At 40.6% G+C, this 27,478-nt stretch overlaps 1 protein-coding gene across 1 annotated transcript in view; it reads right to left on the reverse strand.

Annotated features, from left to right (window-relative positions):
- The window catches only part of TASOR2 (transcription activation suppressor family member 2), a 38,951-nt gene that overhangs the window by 5,663 nt on the left and 5,810 nt on the right, over window positions 1–27,478 (reverse strand). Inside the window, exons 6-13 of the mRNA XM_061179638.1 lie at window positions 26,688–26,791; window positions 23,485–23,557; window positions 23,324–23,386; window positions 19,356–20,072; window positions 11,999–12,872; window positions 9,980–10,409; window positions 3,393–7,217; window positions 162–287 (exon numbers count right to left, since the gene is read on the reverse strand). Coding sequence (XP_061035621.1) covers window positions 162–287; window positions 3,393–7,217; window positions 9,980–10,409; window positions 11,999–12,872; window positions 19,356–20,072; window positions 23,324–23,386; window positions 23,485–23,557; window positions 26,688–26,791 — 6,212 coding nt within the window. The remainder of the gene's footprint in view (window positions 1–161; window positions 288–3,392; window positions 7,218–9,979; window positions 10,410–11,998; window positions 12,873–19,355; window positions 20,073–23,323; window positions 23,387–23,484; window positions 23,558–26,687; window positions 26,792–27,478) is intronic.

The following is a 27,478-nucleotide window of genomic DNA, read 5'->3' on the forward strand; positions in this document are numbered from 1 at the left end:
TAGTACAGTATCTCAACCCCATTATCTTCCCACTTAGATTCAGTGGTATTGTGTTTTAACTTCTTCCCTAAATAAAAAGGCAGTGATGAGCCTGATAATCATAGAATAACATAAAATGCCCAGAATACATTTCTCTGTACGAAAGTTACTTCCAAACCTACCTGATGCAAATGTGATGATATATCTTCATTTCTGATGATGACTATGAGTGTATCTTTCTCTCTGTGAAACGCTTGACAGAAATGCTGAGGTTCAATTTCTGTGTGGCCTCCTTTCCTTAGAATATGCTGAAAGATTTACAAATAGACATTATTTAAAAAAGGATACTTGCACAGAACTACTTTTACAGTTTACTAAAAATATCAAAGACCACATCCTGTTTACTAAATTATGTTCTAATAAGGCAACATAAATGGCAGTTTATCTTATTACTAGATGAGCTTTCACATATAAAATGACTCCTGGGTATCACTGACAACTGGATTTAGAAGTTTATTTCAAAGGCAAAGCACTTTATAATGAATCTTTCATGTTCATAAAGTATCAAAGGTGGATTCTTCTGAAACATCAGACTAATATACATACATGAATCTCACCCTCTTCAAGGGAGTTACCTTGGGGAGGCAGATATTTACTTTAAAAATGCCATCTCCAGTCAAAATGTTTCTACGACTTTTGACAATACCCATGATGCCTATGCATTACTTTGAGTATCGTTAACAAGGACGGATTCTGGAAGCTGGCAGTGGCTTGGACCCAGGCTTTGAAGAGTGGCGGGAGCCGGGTGTTACACTGTGCCTGGCTATGGGGCGCGGCTGTGTTCCACAGAGCAGTTCTGCAATAAGTCTCATTGGGAGGATAAGTTCGTGCAGTTAAAGAAATTCCTTAACCTTGTCCTCTGTGATTTTGACATTGTTTCTGTCTGAAGGATTCTGGAGGTTTATCAAAAACACTGACCATCACTTGTTATTTCCTTTCTAAAATAAGGTGTTACTTTGGTCAGTCTTCCCCCCAGATCTCAGGACAACTCAAATTTTGACTTCAAGTTTTCACTCAAAATGTATGGCAATGCTAACACAACACAGTGAATCAACTATACTCCAATAAAAATTTAAAAATAAAATGAGAAAAAAAGTATGGTGATGTATTTTCAAAGACATTCCTACAGACAAGATATCTTTTAACAAAGAGCTCCTTAAAATATCTAAATATAAATCCTTATAAATCCTCACCTATTTTACTAATAAACGATTTGAATTAATACATTTTCTGATAGGTTCAACATTTTCATCAGCTCCTGTGGAATTCTGGGCCATCTTGTCACACCCTGAAATCACCTTACGAGTAAACGGCCTGATACCCATCACTGGTGAATGCTCCAGGACAGACGGATTCTCCACCATAGCTTTCTGACCTTTTTAAAAACACTTTGCTCTTGATCACACTTTATTCTCAAATGTACTTTTATACTATGTCCACTTTCTCACTTGAAGTTTAGTTTTAAAGGTGCACACAATTTGTTATTTTCTGTTGTAAATAGTGGCCACATGATAAAATATTACCATGAAATGATACATTCACTACTGAAACAAGCATGTTATCTAGAAGTGTTCCTACGATAAATAAACTAACATCGCTGTGACTGCTCCCGTATGAAAACCAGCATCACCTGTGCTCTGTAAAAGACATGAGAACTAAGATAGTGCATTGTTGCTTTTGAGATGGAAGCAAAAAGAAATCAAGTATTTTGCTCAATGTGGCAAAACAAGGACATGGCCATGGTGCTAACTCAGTCGATCCCTGACTTATTTCAGTGCAGGTCAGGGTGTGGCGTATCAGCCAGAGAAAATCAACTTTAATTCAAGGTTAAAATAAATAATTTCCAGGTTACTTTTGGAGGCTAAGCACCTTCCAAAGACTGAAGGCCACTTAATGCTTTACTTTTTCAACTAAAATCTTACCAAAATGGCACAGAAATTGGAACAAAGACAATGGGGAGGGGGGCAGGCGGAGGGCAGACCAGATATGGCAGCCATTTGTGAAGAACCTTGGACAACAAAAGGATCCTTGATTCCACAAATTTGGAAAATAAGTATTTAAAAATCATATTAAATGATACAAAACAGGAGCCATCAGCCGCCTCACAGGAGAACGTACTGCTGACTCCGGCGACACAGGGAAGCCTCGCGTTGAGGCCTGTTGCCTCGCTTTTCTAATCCACTCTCTGTGCTGTGGTGGAGGGACCACTCTCTGTCAAGCGCATACGTGCTGCTCCTCATCTTTCAGAAACACTTCTCGGTGCCCTGCAGGGACCTCAGGAGAGCCCAAGTGCCCCCGCGTGACGTCCACGTGGCCCTTTTACCCCTGATGGTGATTGCCGTGCCCCCGGGCGCCCCCCACCCTTCAGGAAGCCTGCTCAGGCCCCATGCTTTCCCCCAGGCGGCGCTGATCCTCGACCCGCAGGTGCCTGCTGACTGCGACGTCCACACTGACCGATGCGGGGCAGGGCCCGCCAGGAGGCCAGCGCGCGGTCTGGGGCCTCGCGCTCCTCTGCAGCGGCCCTGGCATCTACACACCGCGCACCCGTCATGGCGACCATCACGCTCGTCACTCAGCCCAGATGTTGCAAACATCTGCAGGCGCTCTGTGCTCCTCAGCAGCTTGGCGCTGGCAGGGGTCTCCTGGGACACGACATCCCGGGGCAGCCACCCCGACTTAACCAAGGACTTAGCACGAGGGCTGACACGCGTGGACCTGAAACAAATCTCGTCGGGCATCGGGACCCGAACTCTTACTGGTCTACCGTCCACACCTGGTGAGAGGCCGGCGTCCCCTCCTGAAGGAGAACGTCCCTGGGCCCCCGACCAGGTCTGCCACCCTCAGAACGACATCTTCGCACCTGCTCCGCCACACCTGCCACAGCTGCACAGGTATCTTTACCATGTTTCTCACGTCCCGTTAGACCATGAGGATCAGGAGAGGCAACGTTCCCCTCACCTGTGCACGTGGGGCTCCAACACGCACACCTGAGAAGGACCCTGGATCCCCCTCACTCTCCACACTAGTGGAGGAACACAGGTAAGTTTTTTTTAAAGCTGAATTTTACCTTTGGCCTGTGTGTGTGTGTACAATTGAATATGCCTCCACTGGTACTGTTTTATGAAAAGAACTCACTGCACTAACTCTGGAAAATCATACAAATCTTCAAATATAGTACAAACGGCAGATCCCTGTGGCCAAACCTTTAGTCTGCAGGGAAAGACTGAGCTGAGAAGCTGAAACACCACTTCATACCATGGCTTCTTTCTGAAGCTGAGAATCCTGTATTACTTACAAAAAACTTAGACGGCAATCAAAATAATATAAACTGTAAGAAACATGTGGCACTTTACCTTTGTTCTTGCAAAGAAGGACTTGTCCTCTGTCTCCACGAGGTGGAAGAGGAAGGTCCTGGTACAAGCCTCCTTCACGACCCTCTCCAGTTTGACGTGCAGACTGGTGCACAGGTCTGCGACCATGTCCTCGTAGGAGGCTGGCCGAGGGACGGAGGGGCACAGCTCTCGGGGTTCGGCTTCTCCAGGAGCAGCGTGGGGCTCTTTCTCCTGGAAGATGGCCTGGTGGCTGTTCTTCATCACCTTGTTGAATTCGGCGTATTCGTTGAGAATGAGGGAAATGTCATTCCGGGACTCTTTCAGTGTACTGTTATATTTCAGTTTGTTGAGGTGGAATGAAACAGTCGAATTTTGTTCAGAGTTTGTGAGATGATTTCTATCATGGCCACACCTCTTCTTCCAGAAGAAGGAGGAACGGTCCACACAGCTGGGTGTCTGCCCTCTCGCCTGCTGACCGTGGTGTCTGGGGTCTGAGTGCACGACTGTCACCATGAGGGGACTCCTGCTGCGGGAGGCAGGAGGCAGCCCCGGGGACTCGGGCACTTTTGTCGCAGGGAAAGCCCCCATGGCGCCCTGGAGAGGGGGCTCCTTAGGAAAGACGGCGGTGGAAGGGGCGGAACACGGAGCATCTCCCGTCTTCACAATTTGTTTTAGTTTATGTGCAAAACGCAGATACTCCAGATCTAAAGTGTTCTGGGTGAGGTCGTCTGCCACCTGCCAAGTGTCCGTCCAGGAGCTGTGCAAGCCGCCCTTGGCCGTGACACCGGGGTGCCTCCACAGGCTATGCAGGGTTCTCGTGGTGTCTCTCAGCTCTTTAGTGACAGTGAAGTTAGCGTAGGTCCTGGGGATCCCACGGAGATCTCGGATTTGGACGTAACAGGGCACACACTTATCTTCCTTCTTTAATCCCACGGGCCAGCTTCTGGGAGGAATGCCCGTCTCCAGCCCTGGAACCTGGCTCGAGTAGCCCCAGTCATCATGATCACTATTGTTTAGGTTCAGGAAAGAGTCAAAACCATCTTTGGAAGTACGTTCTTTTTTCTCGGTGTGACTACATCGCAAAGTACAGGACTCTTCCGTATCTAATCTGGGGTTTCCACACTCACCAAAAGAGTCTTGATCCGAGTCTCCAGAAAGTGGTTCATAATGGATGTCAGAGTTCACACTGATATCCACGCCTCCACCTCGGGTCACAGCGCTCCCCTCAGCCCTCAGCCCCTCATCAGCACTCTTATCTTCCACCTGCTCTTCAAAGACCCCACAAACAAGAGGGGCACAAGATTTGGGAACAAAGGAAGCAGAAGGCTCTGTATCGATAGTTTCACCGGTTGCTGCTGTATTCTGGTAAGAATCAGCACGCAAATACACAGGGAAAAGCCCACCATTCAGCAGATCTCTTGCTGCACATGGTGACCCATCTTGCAGCATGTGGGCCGGTTTGTGTCTGCCTTCTGAAGAGGTGATGTGCAGCTGAGAGCCGACACCTCCTAGATCTATAGCTCTTTCACATAACTCAGCTCCAGTTTCATTATTCTTGAGCAGACTGGCCATTCTGACGACTGAAATTTCCTGTGTTTGAAACTCCATCCCTGCATTGCTGGGTCCTGCCCTGTGGGTTAGGGTGGCCCCTCCCGAGGAGAGGGTGGGCTTGGGGAGCTCCAGGTACCCGCGGGCCTGCACAGCTTCAGCTCCGTCAACTGGGTCAAAGCGCAAGGACTTAACCAGGATGTAACAGCGTTCATCTGTTTTCAAATCACTGCTCGAGACATTTTCCTTAAGGCTCTTAGGGCTGGTCTGCTGTTTTAATGACACATTCACACCACTTGGTGTGGTTGTAGAAACAAACGTGTCGGCAAAAGACTTATTTTCGAGGATCTTCTGAGGACTAAACGGAGGCTCACTGGTCTCCACGACAAGATGACTTAGGTGGGGATTTCTGTTCTCTACATTCATTGGCTGCAGTGGATTTCTTGACGTTACCAGGTTTTCTAGAGAATCTCTGCATGTGGCAGCTGAGGCAGGCTGGTTTAACTCTGCATCATGGCGTGGCACCTTTTCTGAGAAAGAGGAACCCTCACCACACTCACTTGGGACAATTTCCTCAGTGACTTCACCAGGAAGGGTTAAAAATCTATCTTTTCTTCCTGGGTGATTTTTTAGTATTAGAGGCATTTCAGCAGAAAGCTGCATTTGTTGTATCTGAGTTAAGTTATCTTGTCCCACTGGATGGGTGGGACCAACAAAAGAATTTTCTTTTTCTGTTATGGCCAAATCTACTGACTCAACCTGGGAGGATCTGTCACTTTTCTCACAGTGTGCATCACAGAGTTTAAAACTACTTGGAGATACAGCCCGAGCTGGTTGTACTTCTTCACCTGGTACCTGGCAGTCAGGGCTAGAAGCTGGTGACACTTCTTCAATTAAAGAACCGAAGGGGAAGTCTGAAGCAACATGAACTTCCTCCGCAACCTCAAGGGCACAGGTTTCTTTAGAAAGTATGAAAGCCACTGTCTGTAAGTTATCACCTTTTCTCTCACTTTCTAGTGGTTTCATTGACGTGTGAAGAGCAGAGTTTACGTCAGGCACCTCTTCAGGCTCAATGATTTCTTCCGCTGTCTCCTGAAGCTCTAAGCAGGGTAACGGGGCCTCCTGCTGCTGCTCCATTTCACCAGCGGGTGCTTCCTCCCTGGGACTCGTGGGCGGTGATATGGTGAGAGTGAGGTCAAGGTCAGAATCCTCCTCTGATAACTCGAGGCTGACTTCCTCTCTATTCACAGATAGGCTGGTTTGTTTGGTAAATGCAGAATTAAATGATTCAAAACTCATATTTTCACTGTTTAGACTACTCTTGTCATTCTTTAGTTCTGAAGAGCCATCCGAAGCATTCCTCATTGATGGGATGCAGTCAAGTGAATCCTTTTCTTCCAAGGGGGCAGAGGCTGACGATGAGACTACTTCTTCAAGCTGGGACGGCTCTACAATCTCTTCCGAAGAGATGCTAAAGAGATTCTGAGTCGACAGAAAACATTCTTGAGGGACCTTCATTTCTTCTCTGGGTAACAAATAATTAGAACTTTTAACCAGTGATAATGCCTCTGTTACCAGGGAATTATCAGATGGCGATGGTGAGCCTGCAACAGCCTGTCCTTTCTGTAATGAACACATTTCTTTAGCAAGTGTCTCTCTACTCACTGAGGAGGCACAAAGGTACTTAGCGCCTTGTTGTCCTGACATTGCCAGAGAGGGAATGTCCCTAAGACCCTGTGTCGGTGCCTTTTCAAATGCGGACACAGGATGTCTAAGGCTTGTAGCAGGTGATACTTGTTTAATCAACTCCACATTAAAGGTTGTAGGTTTATCAGCTCTATTTACAACTTCTGTCTGTATTGGTGCATAGGCATTTTTTTCAAAAGTGAGTGTAACAGGTTCCAGATTAATCATTACATACCCCATATCATCCTTCCCTTCCAACGATGGCTGACATTCTTTGTTTATGGGGCTGCTATGCTGGATAAGGCCCTGCAAAGCACCTGTTTTTGTTTGCATTTTTGCATGAAAAACATCAACTTTGCTTTCAAGGGTGCTGTACACAGACTTTTGACAAATCATTGACGGACTGCTGATCCCATCGTAAGTCCTGGCGAACGTGGACTGTGTGACAGTATCATTATAAGAAGTCACCTGTGTGCTATCAAGTGGCTCAAAGGTTTTATCTTCAGCAGGAATAGAAGATCCATTAATTTGGGTGCTTCCAATGCTAGAAAGCACCAGATTAGAGGTTTCTAGTTTATCTGATGACTCTTGTTTGGCTTTCCCCCCAATTATCTGAAACGATAAAAGCAAAAGAAATAAATTAATTAAAAAAATCAAGAGCCAAATAGATCTTTTTTTCAAGCATTTACATATGTGAAGAACAGAATAGACAAAGATCAATTTTAGTTTGCTCTGTTCTTTTGAATCTTCATAGGGTAGAGATCAAGCAAATCCCTCTCTTCTTAGATAGGCTTAAAATACCCCCCAAATAGGAATTTGTTTTATCTAAATACACACACACGAGAACTCCAAAACTTTCTTAGTTGCACAGCCTTTTTTTTTTTTAATGGACTTTTGGGAAGAAAAGTGGCTAGACCACTGGCAATTTAAAGACTTGAAAATGCAGCCTGTTTGCTAAATAGCATCACTTAATTCAGAAATGCAGCAGTAGAGGAAAAAGTACTCAATTAATTTAAATTATTTTTTAGGAAGATTAAAAGATAATCTTTAAAGCAAAGAATAACTTATTTTAAACACCAGCTTTCAATTAGACGACAAATACACTGTCATCTGGAATGTTCCCATGAGGAAACACTAAATTATTATCTCTTGTACTCAGAATACACTGATAAGCAGCTTTCCCAAGGTATCAATCTCTATCCTGTTAAATAAAGGTCCCTTACCCCTTAGCTATCTTCTTAGCTTATAACTGGACATAATCTCTCTCTCATTATAATACCTTCCTATTCAGCAAAGCAGTAGAAAACACAGTGCAGCTTGCATTAATAAACTAAACTAAAAGGACTGATTTAAACAGTACCAGAAAGGATTTAGGATAAACAGTAACAGAAATACCTCGGGACAATTTTGATAACCTCATAAAAAGGTTGTTTCTTTTGTATTTTTTTTAAAGGCTGAAGAATGGTCTTGTTCAGAATATGGTAAAGTGGATTGATCATACAGTTGACCTACACCTGTAGTTCTGGAACATTATGGTCACAGATTTCCTGCCATGTTTTGAAGCAATCGTGTTTTAAGTCAGGACCTGTGTTTCAAATCTCTTGGTAAAAACATTTCTGCCTTAGTCAAAGAAAGACACTGACCTGAGTAATTGGCAGGGTAGAGCTGAGGCTTGGTTTTAAGAGGACACGACTGGCCAGATACAAAGCATAGAAAAATCTGGATGGTACACTCATTCTGAGAACAGTTCTATGACCCTCCCAATCATACTGTCGCTGATAATGTTGGGCCATAGTCGTGAATCTCACCATGCCTGTGCTCTTAGTGAAATGCAAACTTTGATAATCCTAGTTTGCCCTAGAATAGGGAGTGGTACAGGACGTGTGTGCACCTTTGAAGTATAGGTACAGTATTCAAGAAGATGACGGAAACATATTTGTAAGTATATGCTATAGAAAGTGTTAGGAATCATTAACTTCAACATTCTACTTTCTACTTAATACTCTTTCATGTTTGCAACAAAATCATTCCTAATTGGACATTACTAAAGTAACAGTTACTATATATTACCACAACCAAAAATACTTTATAAGAAACTAGTGTGTGTATAAATATATATGTAATAATTGAATATATATGTAATAATTAAAATCTGCCTGACTAAACTACAAATACTTTCTTATTCTAAGGTAGTGATTTTATGTATCTCTTTGAGAATAAGATGAAATTTATGAACCCCATCCTCAGAAAAAAAACACATACACACGTAACATATATTTTATGTATACACATATGAACACACACATATGTGCATATATATACATAAATACATCCACAGAATTCGACATTGAGAAACATCTAGAGTGTCCAGATCTGAGTCTTGGCTGGACAATTTACTATGTGCCTCCAGGCCATTCTGTACTTCTCCATCCTCAGTCTTCTCACCTATAAGATGGGTGGCACGGTCCTTACCTCACCCGGCTGTGTGAGAATTAACTGAGTTAATGCGAGTGAAGGGCTCAGACCAGTCTCTGGCCCACAGCGTTCCACCAGTCTTCATTCTGATGAAGATGAGCATCTGCAGACACTCACAGACCCTCTGAGGCTCACCCCTGGACCTGCAAATCCCCACGGAAGCCCAGGTACAGAAATTCAATGTTAACACAGGCACTGAAGGTGCCCAAACCCATGTAAAATTATTCTGGAATAAATCTGTTCTGAAAGCTTAAAAAGGCAGGTATTTTGTCAATCCATTTACTTAGAATCTTGATACAACTTTTTAATTTGCTCCAGTTAAAATTCGATTATCTGTCCTGACTATCAGTTGAGAACAGTGAAATGAAACCAAGTGCATTTTCCATATTTCCAAACAGTTATCTGCAGACCTATGAGAGGTCTGGCATTTTATTTACTGTCTCAGGATTTGTTTTTAAAAATAATTTTAATATATTCAATTTTAGTTTACTTTAAGGTTTATCAAAGATTTTTTATATTTATTATTACTGCATTTGATCCATAAACACTATTCTAGGTAAACAGAGTAAGTATTATTCACCTCTTTTAAAAGATAATAAGCTCAGAGAGAACAAGTAATTTGCCCCAAATCATACAACTAAAAAGTTACATAATTATGGTTGGCTCCCAGATCATCTGAGGCCTACGATTTTTTTTCCTACTTTTGTTTCTTCAATCAGGATGGTAGATAAGCTCCACCTGCAGACAATCCCGACTGAAAACTTTCTGGCATTCTAATCCTTTACATAGCTAGAGAATTTCCTAAAAGAAACCGATGCCTTGTTATGAATGTGATTTTATGTACAAAAAAAATTTCTTCAAAAATAATACCAGCATTTATATTATTCAGCTTTACCTACCTCATTATTACAAGAATAGATGAAATTCTGGCTTTCTGGGGTCTCTGGATAACCTGCTGTTGCAAACATTTCTTTCTGTTCATTCTGCACCCAAAGCTCCAAGCCTCTCACAGGCGGTGGTTTCATGAAAGGAAGCAGGGGGTCAGTGTCCGGGAAGGACACTTCGGCAGTAGGACCTCTGGGAGCCCCATTAGTCTCCAACAGAGGGTCTACGGAGCACCTTTCCACACCGGAGGACTCCTCAATTTCACTGAATTCAAACGATTCTAACGTGCTATTTATGGACACGTATTTTGCTGGGTTGCTGTGTTCTACTACTTTTCGGGATGATCGTATGACTTTGTTTCGATTGCTGTAGAACAGAGCTACCCACATATGAAGTAAAAGCTTCACTTCTTCCACATTATCTGGTAAATCAGTATTCCAGGGCCTGAGATTTTAAAGAAAGAAGAAACAAAAACCATTGAAAATGACTATTTTAGTTGATTATCTTATCATAAGTAAGTGCCTTAATTATTAACCTTAGTTTTTGTGTTCATTTTTATTTTAAAAATTACATGAACATGAAACAATGAGTAAAATAAAAATGAAGTTGATTTAACAAATTATTACAGTGAATCTAATTCACTCTTTTTACAGAGACAGAGAAGGGAACTGAAAATCAGAGCTTTAAGTGGCTTCTTTCAAATCACAAAATCTGTGAGTGGTAGGACCATGATCAGAATATAGGCCTTCACACTCCTAGCCTAGGATTTTTCTCTTATTCAGTGCAAGCTCTCCTGGGACACGACAGACACATTATGTGAATAATGGTTTCAGCAACTTCCCAAATCCTCATCTCCTTGCTTCTGTTAAGTCTGGCCAACTCATTTCTTTTCTATTTTTATGTGTCTCTTCTAATAGTTGGGAAGTTTGAAGATTAAAGGAGTTGGGCAATTCAGCAGAACTCTACTATTTTCAGAGTACAGCTCTGGAGACTCTCCTGAAACCGGAAGGGGAGGCACAAAACATTTCTGGCCATCTGCCAGGCCAAAGGACAGCAGAGCTGAGTGGAATGAGTCAGAGGGGCTACAGAACTAGGCTTCAGTGAAACAGGGTTAAGGCTAAGGAAGTGACCCTCATGAGCAGGTGGGGACGAAAGCACGAGCTCGTGCCTGGAGCAAGGAAAGAAGTCTCAGGGAATTCAGTCCCTCACACGTGCAGTATCCCCCTACCAGGAGGTCAGTGTTGTTTCACAGGCTAACGCTTCCTGCTAATAGTGATAGTTACCATTTATTAGTATGTGCCCGTCACCATGCAAACCCTAATGTACATAACTCCCTCATAACTCTCTAACTTTAGTGGCTATTACTAAACCCATGCTTAAAAGTGTTGCTCGCATCCTGTCAGCCTTCCTTGGCATCACCTGGACACTGGTTAGAAATGTAGACTCTCAGGCCCCATCCCAAATGGACTGAGTCAGAACCTGCAGTTCAGTGAGACCCCAGATGAGTCTCAGTGAAGAGTGAGCAGCGCTGTCCCGAGGCACACAGGCTGGCACGCAGGAGAGCCCGGGCTCAACACCGAGGTCAGTCTACCCTCCAAAGCCTGTGCTTTCAGCTCTCTGTTATTCTGCGTTGACCCCTTAAGGAAGATTTATAGAACGACCCCGTGAAAACTGCTCACTCGTAGCAATCTGACCAATTTGACAAGCTAGAAGTAATTCTTTAAATGTTTCTTCTGGAATTTAGTCTGTAAAGCATTATTTCTTTACCCCACTATTTTACACTAACATCTCATTTACATATTATAATTCAAAGACCAGAAAGACTTATGAAGGAGCATCTCAAGATGGAAAGCCGTGCAGAAGACTAAGGTTTTCTTAATTGTCAACGATTAACTGCTTGGTATTATTCCCAAGTTACTGGATTTTACACACTTCCTTCTCCCTCCCCAGAGTTTAGCACAAGTATCCCTTCTCGCTACATTTATCTCAACAGAAAAGTTCATCCATTTTCATCCAGTGTCACTCCTACTCACCCATGTAGTGCTCTGATTACAGTCTTCTCCAGGGGGTTGTTGGTATACTTGCTGTCTAAGCTGAACACGTAATCTGCTTCACATTTGAAAGTGACCTTAAAGGAGCCGTCACAGCTGAATACGGTATGAGAGCGGCAGAAGTCCTGCAGGCTGGAGGGCAGCACCCTGCTCCTGCGCCTGAGCGCTGGGGCCTCGGAGAGCTTCTGCAGTGGGGAGGTGATCTGCTGATGCCGAAATGGCATCACTTTCCCCACTGGGGTTCCCGCTTCGGGGCCTTTTGTGCCATTCTTGGCAAAGGCAGGGCCTGGGGCCCCTCTCTGCTGTAGATGCTTCTTTGAATGTTCTGCAAGGAGCAGGGCATAGGAATGCTCCACAGCAACAAAAGAGCTTTGGCTTGCGTTGGAACTTTCTAGGGTTTCCTCGGGAAGTGCCGACTGGACTTCCGCAGGGGCCTGAATGCCAGGAACCAAGCTCTCTTCCTCCTGGCTGACCGTGGGGTCTGACGTCAGATTACTCTTATCAGAGGAGGGCTTGGATAACGGTCCACCTTTTTGACTTTTAACTCCTCTATGATATTCATGGTCCGATGTACCGCGCAAAGAATGTTCTTTAGAAAGCAAAACATCGTTTTGTGGCAATTCAGAGGAGCAGGGAAAGTTTCTGGGCTCAGAGGATGGTGTGGTAGAGGTAGCAGCGCTTAATGCAAGATCAGCCAACATATTTAGGGCCTGGGAGTCACAGTTGACAATGGAGTTTTCAGGTGGGTCTTTTGGAGCCACTGTGATATTTTCTGGTTGAGCTGTACTTATGCTAATAACATCTTCCTGACCATCTGAAATTTCTGATTGAAGCTGTGAAGAAGTTTCTCCTTTGGCTTCAGCATAAAAGAAAAAAAGACACATAACACTTGATTTCCATAGAATTAATTCTTTGTCATATTACTATGGTTCAGTGAAAATCAACAGTTAAGGCAACATATTCAAGAAAAACCTCTTGATATGTTGCATAAATTGTATGTTAAATTTTTATTACCAGAGTGAGGTCTTGTCCAACTTCCTGATGTATTATAATGTATTTACCAGAGGAACAAGCCTTAAAGAATGTGCATATTAATTTAAAAAGAAATCACGCTTCAAAACTGCATGTACTGATCTACACACAAGGCATACTCCTTAGCTAAAGAAATGTAAAAGAGAAAAAAACAAAAACAAGAAAAGAAAACAAGACTCCTGCCCTCAGAGAGCTTACAATCTAGTGAGAATCTAAGAATTTCTAAGTTTAAAGTGTATATTATAGAATGTTAATGTACTTTCTTAGAAATCATTTCCCTTAGCAAGTTATTAGAGAAATCACCTAAGTTCAAAATAGAGATGATTTTTAACCATATTGATGTTTAATTATAATACGTTATGATATGAATAAAAAATTAGAAAAGTAAGAATATTCAGAATCGCCAATTAATTTCAAGTTTTAAAACTTCAGTTTCTGCATTAAAAACATTTCCTCTCTATTCTATCTGCAAAAAAGCAAATCTCCTCATCTACTGATAATTCTCCTTACAGCAGGTAGTCAAATCTACTCATTGGCATTCGGTCAGAAAACTGACATTCTCAGGTGGTTTACTTGCCTTCTCAGGACTTTGATTCAGCCTTTTAAAATGTGGTTATCATGAAGGACAAAGTTCTCAACAATACTGGGCAGTGAGTCCCTGTAGCAGGTGGCTGGATGGACAGAAAAGCCAACTGTGCTCCTCTTTATAATTAGTAGTAGCAGGTCTGAAATAAATTACTGACCTGTCTGCAAAGCCCAATGACAATATATTTACAGAGAAAACTCTGGCCTATGAGGTCATCAAACAGAATGACAAGAGTGTGTGTATGGTGAGGAGGGTAAAATTAATCAACCACTGCCCAGTTTTTATTTAAAATATCAAAGCCCAACGGGGTGAGGTACGAGAAAGTGGCCCAAAGAGAGTTGTCTCGTGAACCCCCCGGGTGAACTAGAAACACGTTCATTTTAGGATCTGATGTGTTTACTGACACTAAGTTCATTCTATCCTTAAATACTATGGTTCTTACACTGAGTATCACTATGAGGAAGGTCTGATATAGAGAACACTGTATTGAATCAAGAAAAAGGGTTCATTTTAATAAATATGTGTCATTTCAGGTAAATCATTTAATTACTGACTTGTTAGAGGTTTTCAGTTAATTAAAAATACAATACTGATAATCTCTTTTAAGAAATATAGATAAAATGATGCCAAATAAATTATAAAAAATATAAAGAGTTCAGTAAATAAAAACTATATTGAAAACTTTAAAAAGGACAGAAAACCATTAGTTTCAGTAACAAAATGATTGAGCCTTCTTAAACTCTGATATTTCAAGTAAAAGAAATGAAGCGGACTAGCATGGGTGATTAAGAAATAAAAGAAAAATTAACACATTATTTAAAAGGTGGTAATCTTAAAATTTTAACTTGGAATGTGGCTGCACAATATATACAGACATTTGCAATACAAATCGGCCTATTTCTGAATACCCATTCTGAAAACTTGTCATTTTCTGGGCTCACTTTTTTGCCAATGCCCAGTTGCATACCTCCTCCCACTAACTGATTAGCCTACAAGTATACAGAAGCCAATTCAGCACAAGGAATTCTAATGACAAGGCTGGGAATACAATGCATTATGTATGTATCTATACTCATCCTGTTTACAAACTACTTGGAAAGACAGGACCAAGACACACCAGATGACTGGAAAATAGTATGAATTAACTCTTTAATGTTCTCAAAAACCCGAAAAGAAATGAAAAAAAAGGAGAAATGAGTGCAGATCAGAGCATCAGGAAACGGCTCCGTGTGGACTTAGCTGAGCAGAGGGGACTGCACAGGTGTGACAACAGGCATGGTTCATGTGGGTGGCACCACGTGCTTGGCAGGGAAGGCACGCATTGGGAAATGGCAGGAGAGAAATGTGGGCCCGTGGGTAAGACCACCTCGTAACTGCCTGGGGAGACAAGCAGAGAGTCCGCATTGGGTATGACTCTCTACAGGTTGTACGGTGATATGACTGAGGAGCTTTCAGAAAAATCTTCAGTCATAAACAACATTAACGAAACTGAGGAAAGGGACTTCCCTGGTGGTCCAGTGGTTAAGACTCTGCGCTTCCAATGCAGGCAGTGTGGGTTCGATCCCTGGTCAGGGAACTGAGATCCCACATGCTGCGAGGTGCGGCCGAAAAAATTTTTTTAAAAAATGAGGAAAGAAAAAACCAAGCTCATCCATAATACCATCACCCCAACAAGAGTTTCTTTCCCTGAATTCCACTAAATTTGAGGCTTTTAAAAAATCTAAAGATAGATAAGAGAGAAAGTAGAATCATGAGATTAGACAGAAAACTGATGGAAATACAGAGGTATGAGGAAATGAAGGTTTTTCTAAACAAAAACCACCACCACACATACAACACAGTAGGACTCAATACCGAAGATACTGTAAAATGTATAGATTTTGCAGCTTGATGGAGCTGCACTCTACTCAGAGAGATGGGTGTGAAGAGGGACATGGAGCTGGGAGAAAAGTGAGGTCTGCAGTGATGAGGGAACACGCCAGCAACGACAAGGTTCCAGCAGGTGGAACACAGAACTAGCAGTCAGCTGCTGGCTCACATAAGGAGACTTGGTTATTCACTTCAGCAAAAGTAGAAGTAGAAAAGTAAAACTGCTTTTAAAATTAATTTAATGCCTTTTAAAACCAAATACAGGATTCGGGATTACTGACTGCTTTGAACCATGTCTTTATAGTTCCCTCTGGACAAACTTATAATCTCCTTTTTATAACTGATTATGGTCCAGAAAAATACTGCCAGATGCTACTTGCTTGTGAATTTAGTCATAAAAAAGGCCATTTATACTTTAACTCTGCTAAACAGTTCATGTTCAGGCTTTCTGCAAAATGAAAAGTAGGGTCTATTTAGTGAAGGTATGAATCTTTGCACTTTCTAATTTATTCACACTGGGAAACCAAGTTACTTGTCCTGTCAGTGTCTGAACTAAAGAAGACCATAAGAAGGTGACAGATTTCTACTGATCTTATACTGTTTCAATATGCTATCTTATAATCTCGATTAGTCTGTATTACAGTGTTGAAATTTACAGGAAGAGGATTTCTTACCAGGTTGTGGCTGCTTTCTGATTCTGGGATTCTGATTGCCTTTTACTATATTTACCCTCTGTTTTTGTGGAGATTTCTTCACAGGTGGCTTAGCCCTTGGAACAGTTTTGACTGGAGATGTCTCTCGTTTCCTTGCCCTTTTAGCATTCGTTGACACTGGAACATCTTTAGAAATAGGAGCTTCTTGGTTTTTCCTATCCAATTTGGTTGTCTGTACAAACTGTGCAGTCAGCACTTCAGCACCTTATGCAGAAAAGACACCGTTTTTTAAGGGGTAGGGGGCTCACATATTTATCAGCATAGCTTTCCTTTGATTTGTTTTGGGGGGTTAACTTTAATAATGGGGAATAAAATATAAAATTTGGGGTATTTCATTAAAAGATTTTTGAACTTGCTAAGTGTTGGTCTATATCCCTAATTAGGATTAGAAGAAAAATATCAGAGTAATAACTTTATAAAAACAAGGCATGACTTAATTTTTTAAAAAAATTCCATAATCTTTGCTGACTGATGTGGCAGGTAAGGCTGAACATGCTAGTTCACAGCACAGGGTGATGGATAATTCAATTTACACAAAAGCGACACAGCTCCCATAAAGCCATGTTGTTAAAACCACGATCACACTGTAGAGAAGAGACTGTAGGTTCACAAAGAGCCATCTTACATATTTTCCTTCACTACACCTAAATATCAAAGCTTTAACACTGCCTGAAAAATCATCTCTTAAGAGAAGACAGAGGAAGGTACATTGAAGAAAGTCCTCTTCTGATTTAACTTCCTATAAATCTATTATAATTGCTCATTTCTCTTACAAAATGCTCAGCTTTACTTCTCATAGGGAAGGAAGTAAAGAACTAAAGGTGGAGGCACATGAGGAGAAAAAACTATTAACAACCTGCTTGTATCACACGCAGAAAGTGCTTCAATCCTTTAAGAGTTAAAAAAAAATGTTAATAAATGTTCCCTGTGAAAACGTTTTCCCCATTGACTATATAAAATAATCACACATGTGAATGTTTGCAAGTATTTTAAAATCACATTATATGGAAAATACTATTTCTAATTGAGAACAGAAAACATATTAAACAGTTTCAGAATGTGATGGTTATTAGTGAAATGTAGAAAAGAGACCAATTTCATTTTATTCTTTTGAAGGTTAGAAAAATAAATGTTTTTTTTAAAAAGCTTTTAGACCCTCTTAATGTTGTACATTTCCCTGGGTCTAATTATTTTCTTCCCTAGTAAACTATTAAAGGCAATAAAGCAGCAGTTTTGTTTTTAGAGTAAGACTTCTGATTTTATACCGGTTACAATTTCTAAAATTTTTAGCATAAAAAAAGGCAAAATATAAGTCAAGCAGGAAAACTGTTAAGACTAAATTAAGAAGAGAAAGAAAATAAGATGAGATGATCAAGACTAGGGGAAGCGTAACGTCTGCACGGGCAGGAGGGGAACATCTCTCACAACCTAGGTCCTGCGAGGAAAAGGAGAAACACGAAACAGGTGATCCTGCAGGGACTGCCCTGCTTATTTGCATCACTCAATGACATGTTTCTCAAACTGCATGCAATAATCCATGGGTGTATTATAAAATAAACTTAATGGGCTGCAACCAGAATTCTTTATTAAATGAAACAGAATAGAAGATATCAGATTGTATTACACATAGTTAGGGTAAATGTTTTCTGAAATTTCTGTTTCAGTATGTATGAATTTGTGTGTACTGGACTACAATATACAACATATTTCTTTTCTTTTTTTTTTTTTTTTTGAGTTTTTGTGGTATTATATTTAGTCATCTTGGCTGGTTTAATCACATCGTTGTTGTTGTTCATTTTTTGGCCACGCTGTGTGGCATGTGGGGTCTTAGTTCCCTGACCAGGGATCAAACCCATGCCCTGTGCATTGGAAGTGTGGAGTTGTAACCACTGTACTGCCAGGGAAGTCCCTAAAACATATTTCTTATAGTAGATGAAATTAAAACACTTGAGAAACAGTGACAACATGTATGTTGAATTATAGGTAATTTATTTAATACCTTTAAAATGGTTCATATAGAGAAGAAACCCAATATGGCTGGCCTGGAATTTGTGAGGAAATGTAGAGTGTGAGTCGTTGCTTCATACTGCCGTTCTTTCTACCACCCTCCTAAACACACACACACACACAATTTCTCAAACTATAATTGGCCAGAAATAACTACTTGTTAAACCACAGGGTAAAATCTTAATTACCTAGGATCCTGGGGATCCACACACCTCCAATGTTTCTTCTTTAGGCATCAAAATTTTTAAATTCAAAATACTATAGATAGGGTTGGCAAATTTTTTCTGTGAAGGGCCAGACCTCAGTCACAGCCGCCCACCTGTACCAGTGCAGTGAAGTACAGAGACAACAGGTAATGCCTGAGGGGCCCTTTGGCCCCAGTCTGCTCACCTCTTCTCTAAGGGGTCATAGAGCATAAGTTCCCTAGTTTTAAACAAAATACACTGCATGTAATCTGAGATGACTCTAAGCCAAAATTGTGTTATTTGTTGTGCTCTGTTCACTGAAGTGCATTTGACTAACATTAAATGGCTCTGGACGCTGATTCTCCCTCAGTTTTCAGGGGGCAACAAAACCACTTGTGGAACTGTTTCAATATATATATGTCTCAAGGCCACTGGACCTTGTTTCAATAGGTCTGTAGTAGGATCCAGGTGACCACTTTTAAAACACACAAAGGATTAGAAATTCTGCCCCAGGATGCTCTAGTTTTGGAGAGTCCAGGCACTTTCCCCCCTCTTTAAACATGTTCGGGCTATCACTTATCAGTTTTTGCCATTTGTTCTTAGTGTGCCTGATTTTAGGAGACCCTCTTTTTCCACTCAAATTTGTCTGAGGACAGTTCAGAAACTGAATGACCTTATTTCTTAGACAGGTAAGTAAATAACTGAGTGATGATTTGAGCAGTCTTACAAGTGAAATACAAGCTTTTGGTGGGTGGGCTTTTGTCCTATTTCTTGATTTTCATGTTATCTAGATTACTGCTTCTCCAACTTTAGCATGCACACAAATCACCTGGAGAGAGCTAACGGACACTGTCAAGCTACAGTCCAGGATGCTCACACAGGAACAGGGTTAACACACGACAGTTATTACTAATTGCTCATCTGAAAATCCATACAGACATGCTTACCTCTTTTTCTTTTCTGAGGAAACTGTCCTTTGACTAACTTGAGAGTTGTGGGAGAGTCTGGACCCTTGTTTGCTCCAGCAGAAGTTCTTTTGGGAAAGGGACGGCACAAGTTCACCCTTTTACTCTGTACCACGGGCAGCGTGCTTGCTTTTCTCTTAGGCTGAACTCTCAGATTTGATGCCGGACTTACTGGGACCAGAGCTCCCTGCCTTGCTTTAAACATCTCTTCAGAATTCTTTTGTGTTTCTGTTTCTTTTCTTACTTCTGCCTCTGAGTCGTGAAATTCAGGATCTGGAGTCATAACTAAAGAAAATCCAGCATCACAAATTCCATCTGAAATACAAGGAGACTGAGGACACTCTGCCAATAAGTCTAGTACAGTAGATACTTCCAAAATGTACCCGTTAGGATCTGAAATATAAGACCTCAACTGAGTTAAAGACTGTAAAGGGCACTTTTCAGCTGGAGGAGTCAAGTCAAAACCACTGGACACTTTGCCAAAGAATGCAGTCTCTTTAATTCCATCCTGAGAAGCAGCAGTCAATGAAGGACTTTTGTCCACCTTGTACAGTTCTTGGAAATTATGCTTTACTAATGTGTTTAGACAGATTCCTTTTTCAGAGAATGATTTCTTTGCTTCCAGCAGGGCACAATTAAGGGCAGGTAAAACAGGTACCACCTTCAATGAGATATCTTCAACTTTCAAGTCTTTCAGTCCTAAAATATATACACAAGTATTAAAAACCCAAAGTTCTTTTTTTTTTTCAAAAACATGCAGGAAAAAACGCTTTAGATTACAAAATTATAGGATGGTTAAATATGATACAGTGTTTCAAATGATAATCTAAATAGCAATTAATAGAAGACTTATGGATGCACTTAATGAATATATATTATCTCCATATATATGAAAACACGCACACACAGAACCAAAAAAGAGTCACTCAGATGGGATCACCAGGTGAGAATGAAGAAGGCAGGCCTGCCTGCAGCTCCGTCTCATCTGACCAGGAGCCCCAGCGTGAGCTCAATGCACCGGCATCTAGAGTTGGCAGAATTACTTTTCTATTCTCATTTTCTGCTTTTAAAATATATCTAATCTGTACCTTATATGACCTACTTCAAATTCTCTTAAGAAGGTAGTCACAGGTGCAAACTTTCAGTTATAAGATAAATAAGTACTAAAGATGTAATGTACAACATAATAAAAATAATTAACACTGCTGACGTTACATATGAAAGTTAAGAAAGTAAATACTGGGACTTCCCTGGTGGCGCAGTGGTTGAGAATCCGCCTGCCTTTGCAGGGTACACGGGTTCGAGCCCTGGTCTGGGAAGATCCCACATGCCATGGAGCAACTAAGCCCGTGTGCCACAACTACTGAGCCTGCGCTCTAGAGCCGGCGAGCCACAACTACTGAAGCCCGCGCGCCAAGAGCCAGTGCTCTGCAACAAGAGAAGCCACCGCAATGAGAAGCACGTGCACTGCAATGAAGAGTAGCCCCCGCTCGCCGCAACTAGAGAAAGCCCATGCAGCAACGAGGACCCAACGCAGCCAAAGAAGAAAAAAAAAGTAAATACTAATAGTTCTCATCACAAGGAAAAAAAAATTTTTTTTTCTATTTTCTTTAATTTTGTATCTATATGATATGATGGATGTTCACTAGAATTACTGTGGTAATTGTTTCATGATGTATGTAAGTCAAATCATTATGCTGGTAAACCCTAAACTTATACAGTGCTGTATGTCAATTATATAATATCTCAATAAAACTGGAAGAAACTAGAGTTACAACACAAACCAGTTGAACTAAAAGAAAGTAAACCCTAAGTAACCCCCAAGTCTCATGGTAACTACTGGTATATATTTCATCACCTTCTCTATCAAATGAAATTTTTTAATATTATGTAACTAGACTGACTAGTCTGTATTTTACTTCCTCTCCCTGGTTCACTCTCTGACTGAAATGCTAATTTTTCAGCAAATCAATAACCTAAAGGAAAACAGTACAGGGAAAGAAGAGAAAAGGTCAGATCACTGAGAAATAGGTAATAAAATCCTAGAAAATGTAATTTATCAGTAATAAAAAACCCACAGATAATAAAGATCTTTGGTGCCTACTAAACTGAAGTATGAATTATACCATTCTTTTTAACGAAAAAGTAACTGCAAAATTAAGAAACACCTAGCTGAATACATTTATACTTGAGCAGGTATCAGGAAAAGAATGGCAAATAAAAATAAATAGGAAAATGTGGCTAGCCATTAAAATAAAAATTCCTTTCTCTGCAGTTCATTTAGAAAGTAACAAGGAAAAATAAAACATGACAAAGTTCTTAGGTCCTACTAACAGTTCACAATAAAGCAGTAGTTTTCTAGACAACTTCATTATTTCAAGAATTTGGAAAGGCAGAAGTCAGAACGATTTGTAACAGGCTATTATGAAATCTAAGAAAAAGAACTTTTTAAGTCTGCTAAGCGAAGAGTCACTCAACTTAAAACAAATAACCACAGCACTGAACATTTCTGAGTGACCAGAAATAGAAAAGTGTCTTAACGAACTAGAGGAGGCTGTGAACATTGAACACAACACTCCAATGTTTACTCAAAAAGAAATCCTGTGCTGTTCAACACCAAATGGTACAGGAACTAATGTTTCTTATTCAAGTGGTAGTGTACACCTAAAAATAAGAATAAAGGCAGAGCTCCTGCATACGGAGGGAGGCAGTGTGGGAACAGAGCTGGAAGCCAGCTCAGAGTCAGCTGTTTGACCTTGGCCAAGTTTAAGTTTCAGTTTCCTCATCTCTGAAATGGTCATAATAAAAATACCTATTAAGGGCTGTGAAATCAATTGTGCCTAGGAGGATACCAATGTAGTAAATGCTTGAAAAATGCAAGCAGCTATTGCCATTATGTTATTATAATTGGTAATATTTTGCTTATTCCAAAGAGGTGATGCCAGTAGTTCTCTGCTTTGAGTAGCTGAATACAATTTAAAAACATCAATTAAAAAAATTTTTTTGGATTGGTTGTAGCTTTATAAATACTATATACTATATACAAATTATGTTTAAACATACACAGTGTGATTATAAAACAATGAGGAAATTTTCCTCATATGACAAAAAGAAATGACTCATTTACTTTCTTTTATTTATTTGCTCAGCAAGCATTTATTATTTTTTAGGTGCCTGACATTGCTAAGCAGTAGGGATGCAGTAGAATACAAGAAAGGCAGGCATTAAATAATTATAAAAATAAATATTTAAATTATATTGGTGAAAAGCCTAGGGGTCCTCCTTGAAGGAAGAGTGGTGATGGGAATAAATAAAGTGATATTTAAACTGACACCTGACAGCTATGGGTAAGTGGCTAGACCAGCGCTTCTCCTCCAATTTTATTCATTATCTCCCCCCTACCAGAGAGAGCCTTTCTAGACTTTGTTTCCTAACTGCCCTCTGAAATTCTAATACCACAGATATACTGTATATCTATTTACATACTGCAGGAGCAATATTTTTTGCCCCTAACAGGCAATTTCTGGTCCTGGCTGGGGGGGTGGTCAACATCATCCAATCATGGGGAAGGAGACAAGTAGTCCAGACAGAGGGAAGTGCTTCTGTGAGGACCTTAAGTCCTACTGACTGGGAGACTATGATAAAACCATCTCCTAGCTCTTGTTGTTCAATAACAAATGAATCCAGTTTTGGACATGCTGAATATGAGGACCATCTGAGACATTTAAGTAGAAAGAAATGCCAATAGGCAGGTGGATATCTGAGCATGGAGCAGACAGGAAAGGATAAGCCTACAAAGAAAGGAGATGAAGGATTAACCAGGGAGAGTAAAGGAAGAAAGTTATTTAAGAGAAGAAAAGAGTTACCAGGGTCATATGCTGCTGAGAGTTTAAGATGAGGACTGAAAAATGGCCCACAGATGCAGTGAACTGCCAGTCCTGTGTCCTTACCTGCTGACAGGGATGAATGGAATAAATGCAACCCGTGAAGACCCATCTGCTCCTCTCCAAAACCTACACAGAATGAGAATCAGAAGAAAAGTCAGGTTGCTGATCTTATACAATAAAAGTAAACATACTGAAAAACATTTTTTCAAAAAAGTTGTTCTTACTTGCTTCTGACATTAAGGCTGACGACGTAAGTAAAATGAAAAATTCTCGATCTTCTAAGCATTTGATGATTGCCTTAAACATAAAATAGCAAGAAAGAAGATTCAATTCCTCTCTCCTTCTCCCTCTACCACATTCTTCAGTGATTTTTAAGCTCATAAAAAGTTAAAGAAAAAAATTCTTGAAATGTCAGTATTTACGGGAATCAGGACAATTTTGTCCCCAGTATCAGAAACTGCAAGTTCCTTATTAGCATTCAAGTAATCTTGGCCTTGTTAGGGCTACATATAATAAATAACTAGAACATCATGGGTTAGTTTTAGGATAGTGTTCAACTACATAACAAATCAATCAGAAACCACGTCTTTCATTTTTTTCATTGACATGTTGGACATTTCATACTGCTAAGTAGCCGCTCTGTTCCCATTCACCCACTACAAATTCAAGGTCAATCAGACCTATGATTAACATGTTAAGCTCATTTTAATACAAAACATATCACAGAATCCTGGAACTAGAAAAACTGGAAGATACCATCCATTAAAAGAATCCTTTCTACAGCTTCCTAAGAGATGGGTAATAATTGGAAATAACATCATTAGGTCCCCCGGTTATAAGAAATGCAGACGAAAATAAATACTTCTTTTTTCCCTCTACCACACTCTTCAGTGGCATCTTCTGTCATTCTAACTCACAGAGATAACAGCTCTTCTTCCCCATTAGTCACCATTTCAAAAGCCTATATACCCTTAACAAAGATAAAATTCAATGTCATACAATAATTTGTCAGTTAAAAAAACCGAATAAAATACACCACTTTATAAAGTGATAAAACATACTTCAAAAATGGACAGGTCATAAGCCTACAAATATGATAAATCAATAAATTATTCAACAACAACTCAAGTATGAAAAAAAGACTTCTTTTCTAATTATTTATTGGAACTAATTATGAGACTGAAACTTCACCCACAGGAACAATCACTATTGTGAGTCTCCATACATTTCTGTCACAGCCCCTATGCGTTGGTTGGTTTACATTTTTGTCTCCTACAGTCTTATAAGTTCCTTGATGGCAGGGACTATTTCTCTTTTTGCTTCTGGCACACAGTAAGCACTCAAGAAAGAATTACTGAATAAATGTATCAACAGTTATATATACCCATATCTTTGGTATTTATCAGCAAACAGATGTAATTCTTGTTTTATATTTTTATCGGTGTAAAGAGTAAAAGTGACAATAATTAGCTGCATTATTCTGAATTTTAGTTGTGTAATATAGATGAAAGTAAAATCCTGTATCTGCTTAAAACTGTACATTTCTTTATTCTAAAATATGTGCAAATAAAACAAATATATAGTGTATCTTATTAGTCTCTCAAATTATGTGCTGAAAGGGCTATATAAAGTTCCTATTTTAACCTTTGTGGGGAAAAAAATCATAGAATCTTTGAAATATCTACTTCTATCTAGCCTTTTCCATTTACACACAGAAAAATCCAGCCATACATGTCTTTACCACCTTTTTAAGAAGAGACCTTCCTCAGTACTGTTCTTAAAGTCCAGTGTTGTAGGTACAAGGGACATTTACTGCTCGTCCACTATACACCAGGCACCAAGATGTCAAAGATGCTTAAGACATGATACCTACCCTCAAGGAGCTCAATGTCTAGGTAGGGAGACCGATATGTAAAGATTATTCATTATAAAATGAGGCAGGAAAAGCAATCTGGAGCACTGAGAGGGAAGGACCTTATGTGATAAGTAATTTCTGTAAGTAATTAACACACAAACTGTGAAGTAAAGCTGGGCACCGAGTCTCCTGAGTTCAATACCAGAAGCACTCACAAGTTGGCCCTTCACTAATGCATTTTCTGAAAATATCTTTGAACTTTCTTCCTTTTAATTTCCAAATATAAAATGAACTACACTACTTCAAAAACACATAGCCTATAATCCCAGTCGATATTCAGTGGTTATCTGCTCAGCATCCTGCGTCATCCACTGCATCTCCTTACTGCAGAATGGGGGGCACTGACCTCGCACCCAGTTCTGGAAGGTGGGCTCTGAGTGGCCTGAGCTAATCAGTGTGGGCCATTCCCTTTCCAGTTACTGTTGAGAGACATGCAGATGATGGAACTGGTCTAAGGACACAAGCCATGGTTTGGAGGACGGGTTCTCTCTGGATGCAAAAAGGAAGCACGCAGCCCTGACTGGCAGCATAGGACAGAACTATTGCACAGAGGAGGGAGAAGCTGAAAGAAAAAGAGTCCTGAGCAAACAGCACTTGAACCTGCTTTACCATCTAAAACTGAAAAGTAAGCCTATCAAAACTCTTTATTGTTTAAGCCAGTTTGAATTTCTGTTACATGCAACTAAAGCATCTTACCTGACACTACCCCCAAGGCAGCTCACATATCTATTCTGTTAATTTACTGGTTTCATGCTGTCTACTATGGGGATAAGTCTGTTGTGCCACTAAAGGGCTGAGCAGACTTGTTTGGTCACTTCCATCACTCACACCGTTTCCTTTGGGATGTCTGGGAATCACTCACTATAAGGTCAGCATCTACTCCTATCCTCAGACCGAGGAGCCCTGGTTAACATAGTGGAGAGGTCTTTGGATGTTACATATTTCTCAGCAGAATCGTGCTTTTCTACACTATGAAAACAATAGAAGCAGCAACTTTTCTTTCTTTATACACCTATGTGTTGACAAGGTTCACTTTTAAAGAAATATCTCACAAATCAATCTCCTTTGATTAATGCAGAAATACTAGGGATCTACTCAATTCTTCCATCATAAAACAAAAACAACAAAAAAGGATTTGAGAAAAACTGTCCTCCTATACTTAAAACCAGGAGTATGAACTGACTAGTGAGACACAAAAAAAGTAAACTAAGATACAAAGGGGATGAACATGTTAGCCAATAAATATCATATCAATAAATATTAAATGATAAATATCCTCTTAAGGGAATTTCCTGGCGGTCCAGTGGTTAGGACTCGGCACTTTCATTGCTGTGGGCCCGGGTTTGACCCCTGGTCAGGGAACTAAGATCCCACAAGCTGTGTGGCGTGACCAAAAAAAAAAAATCCTTTTAAGCAAGCTAAAACAATTCAATCTAGGCAGAGCCAACTAATAAATAGATATCAATTTCTCAATTTAAGGAAAACATAATATTTTAAATTGATGATTCTTACCAATTGCTCCCTTTTAATGTACTCTGTTAGTTTATCTACTTTTTCCCCTTGCTTGTTGGACAGTTCCACCTCATACATATTGAAGCACATATCTTGGCAACAGACTGTGGAGAAAATCAGAAACACAGAACATTTCTTATTTTAAAATGCTATTGTGAAAAATTCTGTTTCTCCCTAGACCCAGCGTGTGGCTGACAGGGTCGGTCTTGGTGCTCCGGCCTGGTGTCAGGCCTGAGCATCTGAGGTGGGAGAGCCGAGTTCAGGACACTGGACCACCAGAGACCACCTGGCCCCAGGTAATATCAACCGGCAAGAGCTCTCCCAGAGATCTCCGTCACAACGCTAAGACCCAGCTCCACCCAATGGCCAGCAAACTCCAGGGCTGGACGCCCCATGCCAAACAACTAGCAAGACAGGAACACAACCCCACCCATTAGCAGAGAGGCTACCTAAAATCATACTAAGTTCAGAGACACCCCAAAACACACCACTGGACGCAGCCCTGCCCACCAGAAAGACAAGATCCAGCCCCACCCACCAGAACACAGGCACCAGTCCCCTCCACCAGGAAGGCTACACAAGTCCCTGAACCAACCTTATCCACTGGGGACAGACACCAAAAACAATGGGAACTCTGAACCTGCAGCCTGTGAAAAGGAGATCCCAAACACAGTAAGTTAAGCACAATGGGAAAACAGAGAAATATGTAGCAGATGAAGGAGCAAGGTAAAAAACCATCAGACCAAACAAATGAAGAGGAAATAGGCAGTCTACCTGAAAAAGAATTCAGA

The sequence above is a fragment of the Eubalaena glacialis genome, chromosome 2 (genome assembly GCF_028564815.1).
Source record: "Eubalaena glacialis isolate mEubGla1 chromosome 2, mEubGla1.1.hap2.+ XY, whole genome shotgun sequence".
NCBI classification, from domain to species: domain Eukaryota; kingdom Metazoa; phylum Chordata; class Mammalia; order Artiodactyla; family Balaenidae; genus Eubalaena; species Eubalaena glacialis.